Source organism: Lagopus muta, chromosome 1, assembly GCF_023343835.1.
Source record: "Lagopus muta isolate bLagMut1 chromosome 1, bLagMut1 primary, whole genome shotgun sequence".
NCBI lineage: Eukaryota > Metazoa > Chordata > Aves > Galliformes > Phasianidae > Lagopus > Lagopus muta.
The window spans coordinates 724,000-738,800 of NC_064433.1; the positions used below are offsets into that span (position 1 = coordinate 724,000).

Sequence of the window (14,801 nt, forward strand, 5' to 3'; positions counted from 1 at the left end):
CGTTGGGCTCAGGGTTGGTTGTTTGTTGGAGGGATGTCGTTCTGTTTGTCAGTTGGATCTGCTCTTCTGAGAGCTGCTTTACTGGATGCTGGGCTCGGTGTGCTGGGTGTGTTGGCCCTGCAGGCCGCCCAAGGCCTGCCCAGCAGGATGAGCCCCCAGCAGGAAAGGATTCCAGCTCCTTTTTCCATATAGCAACCACTGTTTACTTCAGTTGCTGTTGCTGTAGAGCTTTCACAAAGGAAATTTGTCATCTTTCCCAGTGTTCTGAATTTCAGAGCAGTCGTTTGGGGCAGAGATGGGTTTAATTCTCCACTCTTCTCAAGAGCGTGCGTGACTTCTGGAGGTGATATCTCCTCCCCCCTCCTCTCTAACGTGCTCCCTTGTGAAGAACCTCACTGAGGCGCTGTCTGTTGTACAGGTAGGGCAGGTTTGTCTCCCTGGGTGAGGCTGCCTCGTGCCCTGTGTTGGGAGCAGCTTTGTAGGGCTGGAGGAGTGCAGCCCTCTTTGGCTCCTTGGCGTTGCACCAGAGGAGAGCAGTGCACTGTGTGGAAATCTGCACCGTGTCTCTGAAGCCCACAGCAGGCTTTGTATGTTTGGCAAGCTCTGCTGCCCAACCCTTCTGTGTCCAGAGCCCTGAGACATCAGAGCTTAGCAGTGTGCTTTGCAGAGCTGCACAACAGCTTTGCAGTAGCAAAGCGTAGCAATTACCAGGATAATGTGATTATTTCTCCTTCTGATCTTAAAGTAACGTTTTAACTCAGCAGCATTTTTGTGGATGGATGGATGGCTTTCATCTGGGAAACCTCCAAACATCCAGGCTTCCAAATAACAACCATCCCTGAGCAGCCACGTATGTTTTAACCCTTCCTGCTACCTGAATTCCACCTGTGAAAGATTTCACACAGTCAAAAAAAGAGCAAGAAAACAGATTAAAGACACCGTATGGTGCTGGAGATGCTGCTGAATTTCTTTCCAAATGGTCCTAATGTGAGTGTTGTCCTGGAGAGGTTAAAATGTGGCAGCTCAGAGACTTGAGAAGGGCAGAAAGAAACACAGCAGTACTGAAATTCAGGAGGGCACATCTGGAGCTGTCTGGTTTGGGGAGCTCTGATGTTACCCCAGGATCTCCAGGTTGTGTTCCAGCTGCTTCCCCAGTGGCCTGTGAGAACCATCTGTCCAACAAAATGCCTTCTACCACGTATCTGTGTGACTTAGAAGCTGGAAATCTGGTCCAGGAGAAGTTTGAGAGGTGCTTTCTGTTAGCCATTAGGAAGTGCTGCTCTCGAGGGTACATCAGGTGGGTGTGAAAACACCACTTTTGCAGCCAGTGCTGCAGTGCTGGTGAAAGCTTTCCCTGTGCTTCACTTGGGTGTGTTTGACAACATCAGGTTTACCAAGATGGTCCCTTAGAGCCCAAATTCGTGCTGCTCTGTGGAACAGGTCTCACAGCATCTCACTGTGGATTTAATGTTCACGTTGTCATCTCAGCAGATCAGAGAACTCCCTGGTGATTGCATGCAGGTCTGCCATTCCCTGCCCTCACTTTTAGAGACTGTGGGATGGTTGGGTGGTGCTGGTGGCTCTGTGCTGTGTATTCTGCTGGGTGAACCCTCCAAGATGTGTACTGGAAGTTTGCTCCTTTCTGCACAATGTTGGCCAGGGTGGAGATTTTCTCTGTCTTTAATAGAAACGTTTGGCTTCCAGAGCCGAGTGGAGCTGGGCCAGCAATCCCACGAGCATTTCTGGTTGGCAGTGCCACAAAAAGAGGCAGTTTTCCTTCCTCTGCCCCTTCATGCGTGTTCTGCCCATCCAGCTCTTCTTGAACCTCTGCCAGCTGAAGTCTTCTTGTGGCTTCAGGGTGACACGGAGCTGGGAACAGATCCAGCAGAGAACACCTCTCTCTTACTTGTGTTCTTTGCCTTTTGGGATTGTTTGCAGCCAGATCTCTTCCTTGGTTGGTTGCTTTGTGTTCTTGGTTTTCATTTTTGCACAGCCTCATACCGTAGTAAGGGAGTTGCAAGGGAGCAGGAGTGGATGAGCAGCAGCAGGGAGAAGGTTGGCAGTGCCACCTCATACCTTCCTAGAGCATCTGGGGTGATGATTCCCTTTTTCTTCCCTCATCTGTATCTGAGGGCATGCAGCCTACATGGCAAAATGACAGTTCTGTATCAGCTTCCTTCTGTTCCCCACCTGATAGAAAAGTGCTTGGTTGGCACAGATCAGGTTTTGTTGTTTGGGAGAGCTGTGTTAACAGGAGGAAGCCTTGCTAGGATGTGCTGTTCCTGCATACTTCTGAGTTTGAGGAGCAGCACTGTGTGAGGGAGCCTCCAGGTTCAGGGTAAGTGCAATGTAAGTGATGTCTGCATGGCATCTTCACAGACCTGTCTGCTCCCCAGGTCCTTCACAGCTGGAAATATTTGGAGGAGTCTTTGTCAGAAACCTCTGAAGAGGTCCTTCCAGTGGCTGGTCTTTCAGGCACTTACCTGCCAGTATCCTCAGACGAAGCCTGCACTGTGCTCACGGGTGCAGATTTTCTTTGATCACCATCATTTGATCCTGGAATGTCTCCAGATTTGTCAAAGAAAGAAATAATTTGCTTTTGAGGTAGGAGGAAGACTTAAAGACGGGTTGCTTCCTGAAGCATTTTAAATACTGGGACAGATAAGTGACATCAGAGGAGTCTGTCCTCCATCTTAAGTCTTACCTGGAAAAATGCAAGCAGACCTGGTGCCTAGCAGAGGCTTCCACATCTCATACTGGTGGCATATGTTTGGAATTGATGTGAAGCAGAGCCAGTAATTCCAGGTCTCTCACACCCTTCACGTCCTCATCCTTGCTGAAGTATAAAGTACAGCTTTATAACCTTCACACAGGAGAATTGGTCTGTCTTCCCCAGTTGGGGTCTGAAGGACAAACTTCACCTGGTGCTCACAGCTGTCAGATTTTCCATGGTAATAGGTGGGATGTGATGAGAAATCTGCTGGTCCCCCTTGGGTTCCTTCTCTCTGGGCAGTGCTGAGGAGCAGCCAGGCACTGCAGCTCTCCCAGCTGAGGGACTTCCATGGTTTTGTACCCATCTTCTCACCTCTTGCACCTGGAGCATCGTGCAGCCTTTCCATTGGGGGGGTTGATGCGGGCAGCCATGGTAGCACACAACAAATGCTGCTGTGTGCTGTCCTTCTTTTCTCTGTTGTTGGTGCTGTGACTCGTGAGGAATAGCCAAGCCAAAGTCATGCTGTTACCAGGTGTATTTGCAGCAGGTTTCAGAAGAAGGAGCATTGTTGAAGTCCTGATCCAATGGATTCTTCTCAGCACTGACTGATTGGATGGGTTGGATGCTCCCTGTGGAGGTCGGCTTCCACCTCTGAGCTGATTGCTCGTGGCCTTGTCCATCTGAGTCTCCAATATCTCTGAGAGGAGAGACATATCCAGGCACTCATCCTCTATTTCACTGCATTTTGTGGAGATTTCTTGCCCTAGCATCAAGTTGGAATTTCCCTTGGACATCTTGGGGCTCTTGTCCCATGCTGGCACCTCCCAAAGCAGCCCAGGCGATTCCTGACCCTCGCTCCTGCTGTTGGGGTTATTCCATCCTCGATGCTTTTTACCTCTGTTGATCTTGCTGAGGTTTCTTCCACCTTCTCCACTTGGTTTGGGTCATTCTGGATGATGGCTCTCCCTTCCTGCATGTCTGCTCCTGCCCCCCAAGTTGATACTGTGGGGCTTTGAGCAGCCTGGTTTGGTGGAAGGTGTCCCTTCCCATAGCAAGGAGTCAGAACTACGTGATCTCAAAGGTCTCTTCTGTGATTCTACAATTGCATGTTCCTGAACTTGCTAAGGTCTTTTTCTAAATCTTCAATGAAGAGCTTTAGCAGAACTGCTCCCCAGGGTTGATTCTTTTTAGTGATAATATCACCATGGAGCTGGAAGAGTTCTTTCCTCCGATGCCAGCTTCCAGGATGGCAACCTCCATCTGACTCCTGTGCAGTGCCTGACTCTCCTTTCTTCCATGCAAAATGAGGATCCAGGGAGCAGTGTGCTTAAATTCATAACATTGTCTTCTCAGCACTTTTGCACATCCTGCACATCACCACTCTGGCTGCCCTGATCTGGGAGTCCTTGCAGTTTCTAGCAGTGCCTCCAGGCCCCCCCATCCCTGCCTGCCCCCCATTACAGCCAACCCCTGGACTTTGGAACTCGTAAGGGGGTAAAAATTCCTGTGATAGCAGAGATTGGTGTGGCAGGGATTCTGCATGCAGTAAGAATAGGCTGAAATACCACTGTGCCACATCTACAGAGGCCAATGCATGAAGAAAGGAAACCTGCAGGAAAAAGGAATGTAAGTTTTCATTCTCAAAGCCACTCAGTGTGTTCCTGTTGTGGGAATACAGAGGGATTGCAGTCAGAATCTGGGGTGTGTAATTGGGGATGAAAACGAAGCATGCAGCCCTGGCACAGGGGTGAGCAGTCTCATTGTTAGAGGGGCTGCTGGAGGCATTGCTGGGCAGGTTTTATTGTGCTTTTTTTTTCTTTTCTGGTTGTTTTAAGTTAGAAATGAGGAGATTCTCATTAACCTCAGTTCCCACGCCATCCTTATAACAAAGCTGTGGGATGGACGAGTGCACAGTGAGGTGGGTTGAGAACTGGCTGAGTGGCAGAGCACAGAGGGTCGTCGTTGGCGGTGCAGAGTCTGATTGGAGACCTGTGAGCAGTGTTGTCCCCCAGGGGTCGGTGCTGGGTCCTTGTTCAACATCTTCATCAATGACCTTGATGAGGGGATGGCAGCCACCCTCAGCAAGTTTGTGATGATACGAAGCTGGGAGGATTGGCTGAAGGCCGTGCTGCCATTCAGCGAGAGCTGGACAGGCTGAGAGCTGGGCAGCAAGAAACCAGATGAGGTTCAGCAAAAGCAAGTGTGGAGTCTTGCATCTGGGGAGGAATAATGGCATGCAGCGGTACAGGATGGGGGATGAGCTGCTGGAGGGGAGCTCTGCACAGAGGGACCTGGGTGTCCTGGTGGACGACAGGTTGCCATGAGCCAGCAGTGTGCCCTTGTGGCCAAGAGGGCCAATGGCATCCTGGGGTGCATTGCACAGAGCGTGGCCAGCAGGTCGAGGGAGGTGATCCTCCCCCTCTGCTCTGCCCTGGTGAGGCCTCATCTGGAGCACTGCGTCCAGTTCTGGGCTCCCCAGTACAAAACAGACAGGGAGCTCTTGGGAAGAGTCCAGCGGAGGGCCACAAAGATGGTGAAGGGCCTGGAGCATCTCTGCTATGAGGAAAGGCTGAGTGAACTGGGTCTGTTCAGCATGGAGAAAAGAAGGCTGAGAGGGGACCTGATCCAGGGTTATGAATACCTGAGGTGTGGGGGGCAGAGTGGTGAGGCCAGGCTCTGTTCAATGGTGCATGGAGGCAGGACGAGGGGAAACGGCCACAAGCTGCAGCATAGGAAGTTCTGCACCAATGTGTGCAAGGACTTCTTTGTGGTGAGGTGATGGAGCGCTGGAACAGGCTGCCAGGGGGGCTGTGGGGTCTCCTGCTCTGCAGGTATTCAAGACCTGCCTGGATGCCGACCTGTGCAACCTGCTGTAGGGAACCTGCTTGGGCAGGGGGTTGGACTCCATGAGCTCTGCAGCTCCCTTCCAACCCCTACAGTTCTGTGATGCTGTGATTCTGTGAGATGGGGAGGCAACACATGGAGGCATGGCAGGGATCAGCTCCACTGGATGAGCTTTAGTTGGCTGGATTTCATCTCGAGGGCTTTTTCCAGCTGAAGTTCTGTAGTTCTGTGATGGTTGAAGCTGTGGGACCAGGTAATAAAAAACAGTGTTGAAGGGGAGATGCACAGAGCTTTCTTATGAAGGTGGGAGGCTGTTGGTTTCCTCCGTGACTCATCTGAAGGCTGATGGCAGATAACATCATTGCAGAAACCTCCAAAGTTATTTTCCTTCTAATTATGGTTTGGTCAGTCATTCCCAAAGCAAGTAAGAGTGCATTATGGAGGATGTGAGTGATTGGTGTGAGTGATGTTACACGCTCGGCCATTTGCCTGGGGTGAAGGCCATTAGGAACTGGGCTGAAGATGGGCTGAGGAGCTGAGCTTGGAGGTGGAACTGGGAAGAGGGAAACTGGAAGGTGTTCCTTGCAGGTGGTTGTGCTTTGTTTGCGTGTGGTCGGGGAATTGGGGTGAAGTGATAGCTTGAGTTAATAGGAGGAAGTCTGTGGTGTGGGATGGGGCAGGGAGATGAGCTGTAATAACAGCATGGGCAGAGTTGGAGCTGTTTGGTGTAAACAACAGTGGCTGTAAGGGTAGGAAGTGGCAGCAGCAGAGCATGCTGATAGTTATGCTCGTGCTGCTTCAGATGAGATAGCATTTGTGGCTGATCTGTTGAATGACTGATCGTGTTTTCCAAAGGTGTTTCAGTGTTTAGTTTAGAACCCACACTGGCAGGGCGTGGATTCTGATGGTAACTAAAAGGCATCTCTGTCTGACAGGGGGTTTGAACCAGATGGTTTTTAAAGTCCCTTCCAAGCCAGACCAGCCTGTGATTGTGTGGTTTCTGTGACCTGTGCCTATAGGTACTGTTCCATGCCTTTGACTCTGAAATAGAAGGAGAGGACTCTGTGTTATGCCAAGCTGCTCAAGGATCCTCTTGTTTTGAATGCTGCAATACAACGATTTTCTTTTCCCTTCCTTTCCCTGCAGTGGCTTAACGAAGCAAGAATTATTCAGAGACTTGTGGAGCTGATCCATTCAAGCCAGGATGAGGATGTGAGTATGGCAAGAACTCGTGTTTTGTGTCTGTGGGCAGAAGGTCCTGCAAGGTAAAGGGCTTTATGAAATCATTTAGTTTTCTTTGTGCAGGAGGCAGTGAGAAGGAAGGGTGAAATACTGTGTTTGAAAGTCACAAGTTAATGCACTCGGTCAGGAAGTTGAAATACAGTCGTCACTTTATGAAATGCAGTCCTCACTTTATGGAATCTCTGACTGAACTTCACCGTTCTGCTCAGGAAGATCCTCTCCTAGGTTTTGAAATCTCTTAAAGCTTCTAATAATTCAATGTTAACGTGTAGCAGATGAATAATTCAGAGCGTGGTAGCACTCATACAGTGACATTAGTTTCTCTGACGGCCAGAATGAGGCAAATTGAGAAGCTAACGCCGCCGTGTGCTCCGTGTCATTGACAGAGGCAATCAAACGCTTCCCAGACCCTGTGTGATATCATAAGATTGAGCAGAGACCAGAGCAATCAGCTGCAGGACATACCTGAGCCTGATCCACTTCTCACCGCACTGGAATCGTAAGTAGCGCTCAGGGGATCGGTGCTAAACCAGCTGCTGTCATTTCCTGCCGGCTGTGGGAGGTCGCCATGAAGCCCTTGCTGAACTGCTGACATTTATCCCAAGCATGAAATGTTGCTTGGAAGCTGTGGTGTCACTTGGCCACCTCTGCTGAGATGTCTGGGATTGTAGCACAGGGTTGGGGTTGCTGATCTGTGAAGCACACAGCTGGAGACGGAAGCAGTCGGTGTCAGTGTGCTGAGGGAATGTGCAGTGAATGTGGGGAGAGCTGAGGTGTGGTGGTGGGAGCTGAGGGAAAAGCCACCTGGGCAGCTCTTAGTGTTCCCATGTTTCTTCATTGGTGCCATGTGTGACTTTGACACGAAGGTGCAGAACTGGCTTTATCGTTTCCTGGCTTCTGCTTGGCAGGCAGGGTTTGTGAACAGAGCTGTCATCCCTTTCGAGGCCTGTTTTGACAGGAAAAAGCAGAAGAGTCCTTTTGGTCTGGGAGCTTTTCTGGCACGTTTTGTGTAAATTACATGAAGGTCAGTGATCACAGGAATCCAGTGAGTTCCATCATTTGGAAACTGGTGGTTGTGGGCTGTTGTAAGGATGAACATCAGCATGACCTCAAACAAGGTTCCTTTAGACCTAAAGGTTTGTTATGGGAACGAGGTGAGACAGAAGACTTGAAGGAAATAAGACAGCACCTGTAAGTGGGGCTTAAAAATTCTGCTTTGTGAGTCTTGTTGGCCCAGAGCTTTGCTCATTTCTGTGATGCTGCTGTCTGCTTCTCCTGATCTGGAGCTCAGTTCTGTGCACAGAGGGCTGAGGTGGTGTGTGAGGTGCAGACAGCTCCTGTGCTGCATGCAGTCACTGACAGCTGAAGGAAAACATGCTGGACCTTCCACAGGCTTGAAATACAAGCCTGACTCTGTGAGGAGCTGCTCTTAAATGCTTCATTTCCTTGATTGCACCTGCAGAAATGAGGCAGGCCTGATCTTTTGTCCCAGAGTGGTGGTTTGTTGTCGGGTAGCACAGTGTGGGGCTGTTGGTGTAGAGGGAATCATAGAATCATGGAGCCATTAAGGTTGGAAAAGAGCTCTGAGATCATCAAGTTCGACCCCAGCCCACCCCCACTGCGCCCATGGCGTGAGCTGGCTCATCTCAACCCCCTCATCCAGATCATCAGTGAAGAGACTGAACAGGGCCAGTACGAATGCTTGGGGAGCATCACTTGTGACCATTGGATTGAGCTCCATCCATCACCACAGTTGCATATCTCAAGGCCTGGAAACCCTTGTCAGGGGCTGAACTTCATCAGGGCCTGAACCTCAGATCAGGGCCTGAACCTCATCAGGGCCTGAACCTCATCAGGGCCAAACCTCATCAGGGCCTGAACCTCAGATCAGGGCTGAACCTCATCAGGGCTGAACCTCAGATCAGGGCTGAACCTCAGATCAGGGCCTGAACCTCATCATGGCCTGAACCTCATCAGGGCTGAACCTCAGATCAGGGCTGAACCTCATCATGACCTGAACCTCATCAGAACTGAACCTCATCAGGGCCTGAACGTCATCAGAACTGAACCTCATCAGGGCCAAACCTCATCAGGGCCAAACCTCATCAGGGCCTGAACCTCAGATCAGGGCTGAACCTCATCAGAACTGAACCTCATCATGGCCTGAACCTCATCAGGGCCTGAACCTCAGATCAGGGCCTGAACCTCAGATCAGGGCCTGAACCTCATCAGGACTGAATGTCTCCAGAGCCCTTCAGCTGTGGGCTGAGCCTTTCTCTGCTGGGTTGCTTACAGACAGCCTGCACCGTGTGCCATGGTGCACTCCCTCTGGATCTTCTCCTTTCTCATGTGAACCTCCTCCTCTCTCAGTAGCTCAGCAGAGGGACGCAGAGCTGTGCTTGGGGCAGTTCACTGCTGCTCATGGTGAGAGCTTCTGGGGTAGAACTCCATCTGAGGTCCTGGGCTGCACAGGGGTTGCTACAGGTGGAGCTTTGGGTCACACTGCACTCAGAGCACCTTCAGCAGCTGCTTCACCTCCCTCCTTCTCTCTCCCAATCACCCTCCCCTGTGGTTTTCTTTGTTGCTGTCGCATTTTCATTCACCACCTGCCTTTCCACGAGATGAAGAGAAATGGTTTTGCTCTTTCAAAGAGCTTTGCTGAAAGTCGTTACGCCGCTTCGTTATTTCAGAGGAAAAAACATTCTGAGCACAAGTGACTTTTCTGCACCACGCCGCTCTGCTGATGATCCCCAGCTGTCACGTGGCTCATGCTTTCTCCCAGGGAGTTTTTCCAAGCATTACCAGTGACCTTTTTCATCTGTGAATGGTAAATTAACCATCACTTAAGGCCACCGGGAGCCGTGGCCAGAGTCACACACCCCTCCTGCTCCTCCTGTCTGTAACTTAGAGAATGCAGCAGGTAGCAGAGAGGAAAGTGGGCTGTTACCCCGTGTTTGTAATTCAGGGCGGTCTTTGAGTGTCAAAATCATGTTTAAATGCCAGTAAAGTCCACTGTTGTCATTCCTTGTGACTCCAGCATTTGCCAGTACTATGCTTGGGGTTCCCCTTCCTTCCCTTGACACTCTCAGGCTTTGGTAGGCATCTTACCCTGCTTTAAAGGCTCAAAGAAATGGTGAATGGCTTTGAATATTTGGAGGGAGCAGAAGCTAAGACTGACAAAAAGAAGCAAATTATTTACAGTTTGCTTCTGCTGGGTCCTGGATCCCACTGTGCCAATGGCAGATGACACAGGTCAGCTTCCAGCGCATTTTGCCTTTCTCCTGGGATTCTGGTGGATAATTTTGGACTATGAGCTCATAGCTTCATGTTGTCTTTCATAAATAAAACAAACTAAGTTAATACTTGGGTTGTCTTCCAGTGTATAACAAGAGTTTTGCCTTGTTGATACCAGGTTTCGGGTTGGAGTCTCAATGTCTATAAGGAGCTCTTGCCTTAGTGATGAGGAAGCAAGTTCCTAAACCTCGTGTAAAGCCATTTCTGTCTTTACTGAGTGCAAACTTCAGCTCGAGAAAACTCAGAAGTGGGTATTTTTGTGATTAAAGCAGCTGCTGAATGTTACTAATAGTGTAAATCTGTGCTGACCAACAGGCAGGAATGTGTGGAGCAACTCCTGAAGAATATGTTTGATGGAGAGCAGACTGAGAATTGCATAGTGAATGGAACGCAGGTTCTGCTGACATTGCTGGAAACCAGGCGCTCTGGGTAAGTCAGCTTCAGTCCTGAGCAGAACAATTTTAGCCATTCAAATCTAGTTTGAATGAAGGATGTAGCAAAGGAGAGGTCTGGGGAGGAAGGGAGACGCTGAGAATCTCACTTCTTTACAAAGGAGGAAATAAGGAGGAGTGAAGGAGGTGATGGAAGATCAGGAATAGTGAACAGAGGGAGAAACAGACAGGAGATGGCGTTGGGCTGACAAGTTGTTAGGCAGTTCATAGAATCATAGAATGGCCTGGGTTGAAAAGGAAGAAGGACCACGATGCTCATCCAGTTCCAACCCCCTGCTGTGTGCAGGGTCACCAACCAGCAGCCCAGGCTGCCCAGAGCCACATCCAGCCTGGCCTTGAGTGCCTGCAGGGCTGGGGCATCCACAGCCTCCTTGGGCAGCCTGTTGCAATGCCTCACCACCCTTGGTTAAGGCTGAAAAGCTTGAGATGCTGCATCCTGTGTGCCTCGTGCCCCGCATCTCTGAGGGTTCCTGAGTTCCAGACGTAGGGGTGCCATGGAGGCTGTTGGTGCCTCGCTGCAATGAAGGCGTTTCTCTTATTCCAACGTGAGGCTGGAAGTTGAGGAGTTGAGGTTGAAGGGCCTCCAGTTGAGGTTGGAAGGAACTGCTGGTAGTCACAGTGTGCTGCTGAGCAGCAGAGATGGGAGCCCGCCTGCTTGGTTTGTATCCTTCAGTGCACTTCTGGAGAGCTTGTTACCATTTTTAACACGTGTTTATAAACACTCCCTGGCACAATTTATTCTTTGAATATCTATGAAGTTTGAGAGCCCTGAGAGCACTGCGGCAATTTGTCTTTGTCAGCCCTGCAGACAGCTTCTCCTCTGCCTTCCCACTCATCTCATTCACAATTTTGATTATGTGAATATCATCTTGCAAATAACTTAATACTATGATTATGCACTTACCTTCGGTGGCTGTCAGTTACTCTTCACACTCAGAGTTAGTTTTCAAGAGAAAATAACCAACATGGGCACTGTGAGTGGAGACCTTTGTAAGGTTTGCTCAAAAACCCTGACTGTGTTTTCTTTGTTACAGGGTGGAAGGACTGATGGACTCATACACTCAGGGATTTGAAAGGTCTTACACTGTCAATAGCAGCATCTTACATGGCATTGAACCGAGGCTAAAAGATTTCCACCAGCTGCTGCTCAGCCCTCCCAAGGTAACGCGGCTCAGCCTTCCTCAGGAGCAAACAGCTGCTGGCTGGACATGGGGGTTTCCTCATCCTTACTCGTGGGCTTTGTGGTGTTTTTCTGAAAGCACCACGTGCTGGCCACGCAAACTCTACCAAAAATCCTGTCAAGAAGGATTCGAGCTTCAGGTTTGTAATTCGAGTGCTTAGGAAGTTCAAGCAAAGTGCAGGGTTTTGCACTTGGGCTGGAGGAATCCCAGGCAGCCCTACAGACTGGGAGGAGCATCCTTGAGAGCAGCCCTGCAGAGGAGGACCTGGGGGTCCTGGTGGGTGGAAAACTGAACGTGAGCCAGCAGTGTGCTCTTACAGCTCAGAAAGCAAATGGCAACCTGGGCTCCATCAGCAGAGGGGTGGCAGCAGGGACAGGAGGGGATTGTCCCTCTCTGCTCTGCCCTCTGAGGCCCCATGTGCAGCACTGCATCCAGGTGTGGGGCCTCCAGTGCAAGAAAGACAGGGAGCTGTTGGAGAGGGGCCAGAGGAGCCCCAGAGATGAGCAGAGGGCTGCAGCACGTCCTGCAAAGCCAGGCTGAGGGAGCTGGGCTTGTTGAGCATGGAGAAGAGGAGGCTGTGGGGTGACCTCAGTGCAGCCTGCAGGACCTGAAGGGAGCCGATAAAGAGGACTTGGGAGTCAAGTCTTGGAAAGGGGAGATGAGAGCAGGATGAGGGGAAATGGTTTGGAGTTGGAGGAGGGCAGATGGAGGTTGGATGTGAGGGGGAAGTTGTTTGCTATGGGAGTGGTGAGGTGGTGGAACAGCTGCCCAGAGAGGCTGTGATGCCCCGTCCATGCGTGGAGGTGTTGGAGGCCAGGTTGGATGGGGCCCTGGGCAGCCTGGGCTGCTGTGAAATGGGGAGGTTGGTGGCCTTGCATGCAGCAGGAGGGTTGGAGCTTCGTGATCCTTGAGTTCCCTTCCAACTCAAGCCATTCTGTGAAGTAGGCAGTGGGATTTGGAAGGCAGCAGTGCATCCAAGTGAAGCCAAAAGCAGAGAGATGTGGCTGATGGCTTTGGTGGAAGTGGTGAGGGGGCACAGAGGAGGGAACCTGGAGTCAGTGGGCATTTTGATCTCTTCAGTCTGTGAAGTTCAGACCTCGCAGTGCTCCCAGGATGCTGCCGAGAGGGAAAATGCCATAAGTTTGCCTGCAGAGAGTATTTATGTAAGAAGATGAGGTGGTTCTATTTAGTCAAACCGTTGTGCATCTGCACTGGGGGAAGCGATGACCTTCATTGATGTTCTCCATCTCCTTTTCTCTGACAGAAAGCAGCAATCCTGACGACCATTGGTGTCCTGGAGGAGCCGCTGGGCAACGCTCGTCTTCACGGATCTCGCCTGATTGCTGCTCTGCTCCACACAAACACTCCCAGTATTAATCAGGAACTATGCAGACTCAGTACCATGGATTTATTACTTGTGAGTAACACGGCGTGGCACTGTGAAGGGGGGGGAATGGCTTCAGGCTGAGAGTGTTTTCGCTTCCCTTTTGATCTGTTGGGCACAGAGTGGTTTGTGCCATGTGTGCTGCTCACGTTATGTCCCCATTATGATAAAGGAAGGTGACCAAGCAGTGAATGGGGCACTGTTCTGACATCATTTGATTGCCAAAAGTGGGAAGATGCATCCAGAGTAATATTTTTTTTTGTTCCTTTTCCCATTTTGTTCCAGGACTTATTTTTTAAATACACATGGAATAACTTTTTGCATTTCCAAGTGGAATTGTCCATAGCAGCTATTCTCTCACACTCTGTGCAAGAGGGAAGAACTACTGCCAATGACCCAGAAAGCAGAGAAGAGGTGCTGAATGGAAACGTGACCACGGAGAACCAAGAAACTCCAGAAAACAACACAGAGAATATCATGGTTACTCATGTGAGTCAGGTCACGTCACCAGGGAGTTTCAGAACCACAGAATGGCCAGGGTTGGAAGGGAGCTCAAGGATCATGAGGCTCCAACCCCCCTGCCTCATACAGGGCCACCAACCTCCACATTTCACAGCAGCCCAGGCTGCCCAGGGCCCCATCCAACCTGGCCTCCAACACCTCCACGCATGGACGGGGCATCACAGCCTCTCTGGGCAGCTGTTCCACCACCTCACCACTCCCATAGCAAACAACTTCCCCCTCACATCCAACCTCCATCTGCCCTCCCTCAACTCCAAACCATTTCCCCTCATCCTGCTCTCATCTCCCCTTTCCAAGACTTGACTCCCAAGTCCTCTTTATCGGCTCCCTTCAGGTCCTGCAGGCTGCACTGAGGTCACCCCACAGCCTCCTCTTCTCCATGCTCAACAAGCCCAGCTCCCTCAGCCTGGCTTTGCAGGACGTGCTGCAGCCCTCTGCTCATCTCTGGGGCTCCTCTGGCCCCTCTCCAACAGCTCCCTGTCTTTCTTGCACTGGAGGCCCCACACCTGGACGCAGTGCTGCAGATGGGGCCTCAGAGGGCAGAGCAGAGAGGGACAATCCCCTCCTGTCCCTGCTGCCACCCCCTGCTGATGGAGCCCAGGTTGCCATTTGCTTTCTGAGCTGTAAGAGCACACTGCTGGCTCCTGTTCCGTTTTCCACCCACCAGGACCCCCAGGTCCTCCTCTGCAGGGCTGCTCTCAAGCACTGCTCCTCCCAGTCTGTAGGGCTGCCTGGGATTCCTCCAGCCCAGGTGCAGCCTGGTAGATGCAGTCAGATCTTGCATTAAGAAGGAGATGATGTGACAAACTGTCCAAGAGCACAGAATTCATTTAGAAGCGTTCAGTTATCATTAGTCCTGTCAGTTCTGGTGGGAACTGCATTTACTTTTCTGAATGTCTTTTAGCATCCAGTTACAAAATAAACACACAACCCATCTCATGTAATGGGCTCTGAATCCCTTTTTTGTTCCATCACTTTAATAAAGGCACATGTAAAATTGGCCCACACAAGAAAATGATGATATCTGCAACTAGCTGACCACATTTCAGCTTCTCTCATGTGGTCCTAATGATGAAAACTTCTTGTTGTATGTGTGAAATGACAGCAGTGTTCTTCATTGCTGCTGTTGTGAAGCCCAGAACAGACTGAAGCTGTTGGTAGGTTTTGCT

The 14,801-nt window shown here is 50.6% G+C and overlaps 1 protein-coding gene across 3 annotated transcripts in view; it reads left to right on the top strand.

Annotated features, from left to right (window-relative positions):
• The window catches only part of PPP6R2 (protein phosphatase 6 regulatory subunit 2), a 72,961-nt gene that overhangs the window by 37,759 nt on the left and 20,401 nt on the right, over nucleotides 1-14,801 (top strand). For all 3 annotated transcript variants that reach the window (XM_048925511.1, XM_048925529.1, XM_048925521.1), the window contains exons 6-11: nucleotides 6,704-6,769; nucleotides 7,186-7,298; nucleotides 10,409-10,522; nucleotides 11,580-11,706; nucleotides 12,991-13,143; nucleotides 13,396-13,599. In XM_048925511.1, coding sequence (XP_048781468.1) covers nucleotides 6,704-6,769; nucleotides 7,186-7,298; nucleotides 10,409-10,522; nucleotides 11,580-11,706; nucleotides 12,991-13,143; nucleotides 13,396-13,599 — 777 coding nt within the window. The remainder of the gene's footprint in view (nucleotides 1-6,703; nucleotides 6,770-7,185; nucleotides 7,299-10,408; nucleotides 10,523-11,579; nucleotides 11,707-12,990; nucleotides 13,144-13,395; nucleotides 13,600-14,801) is intronic.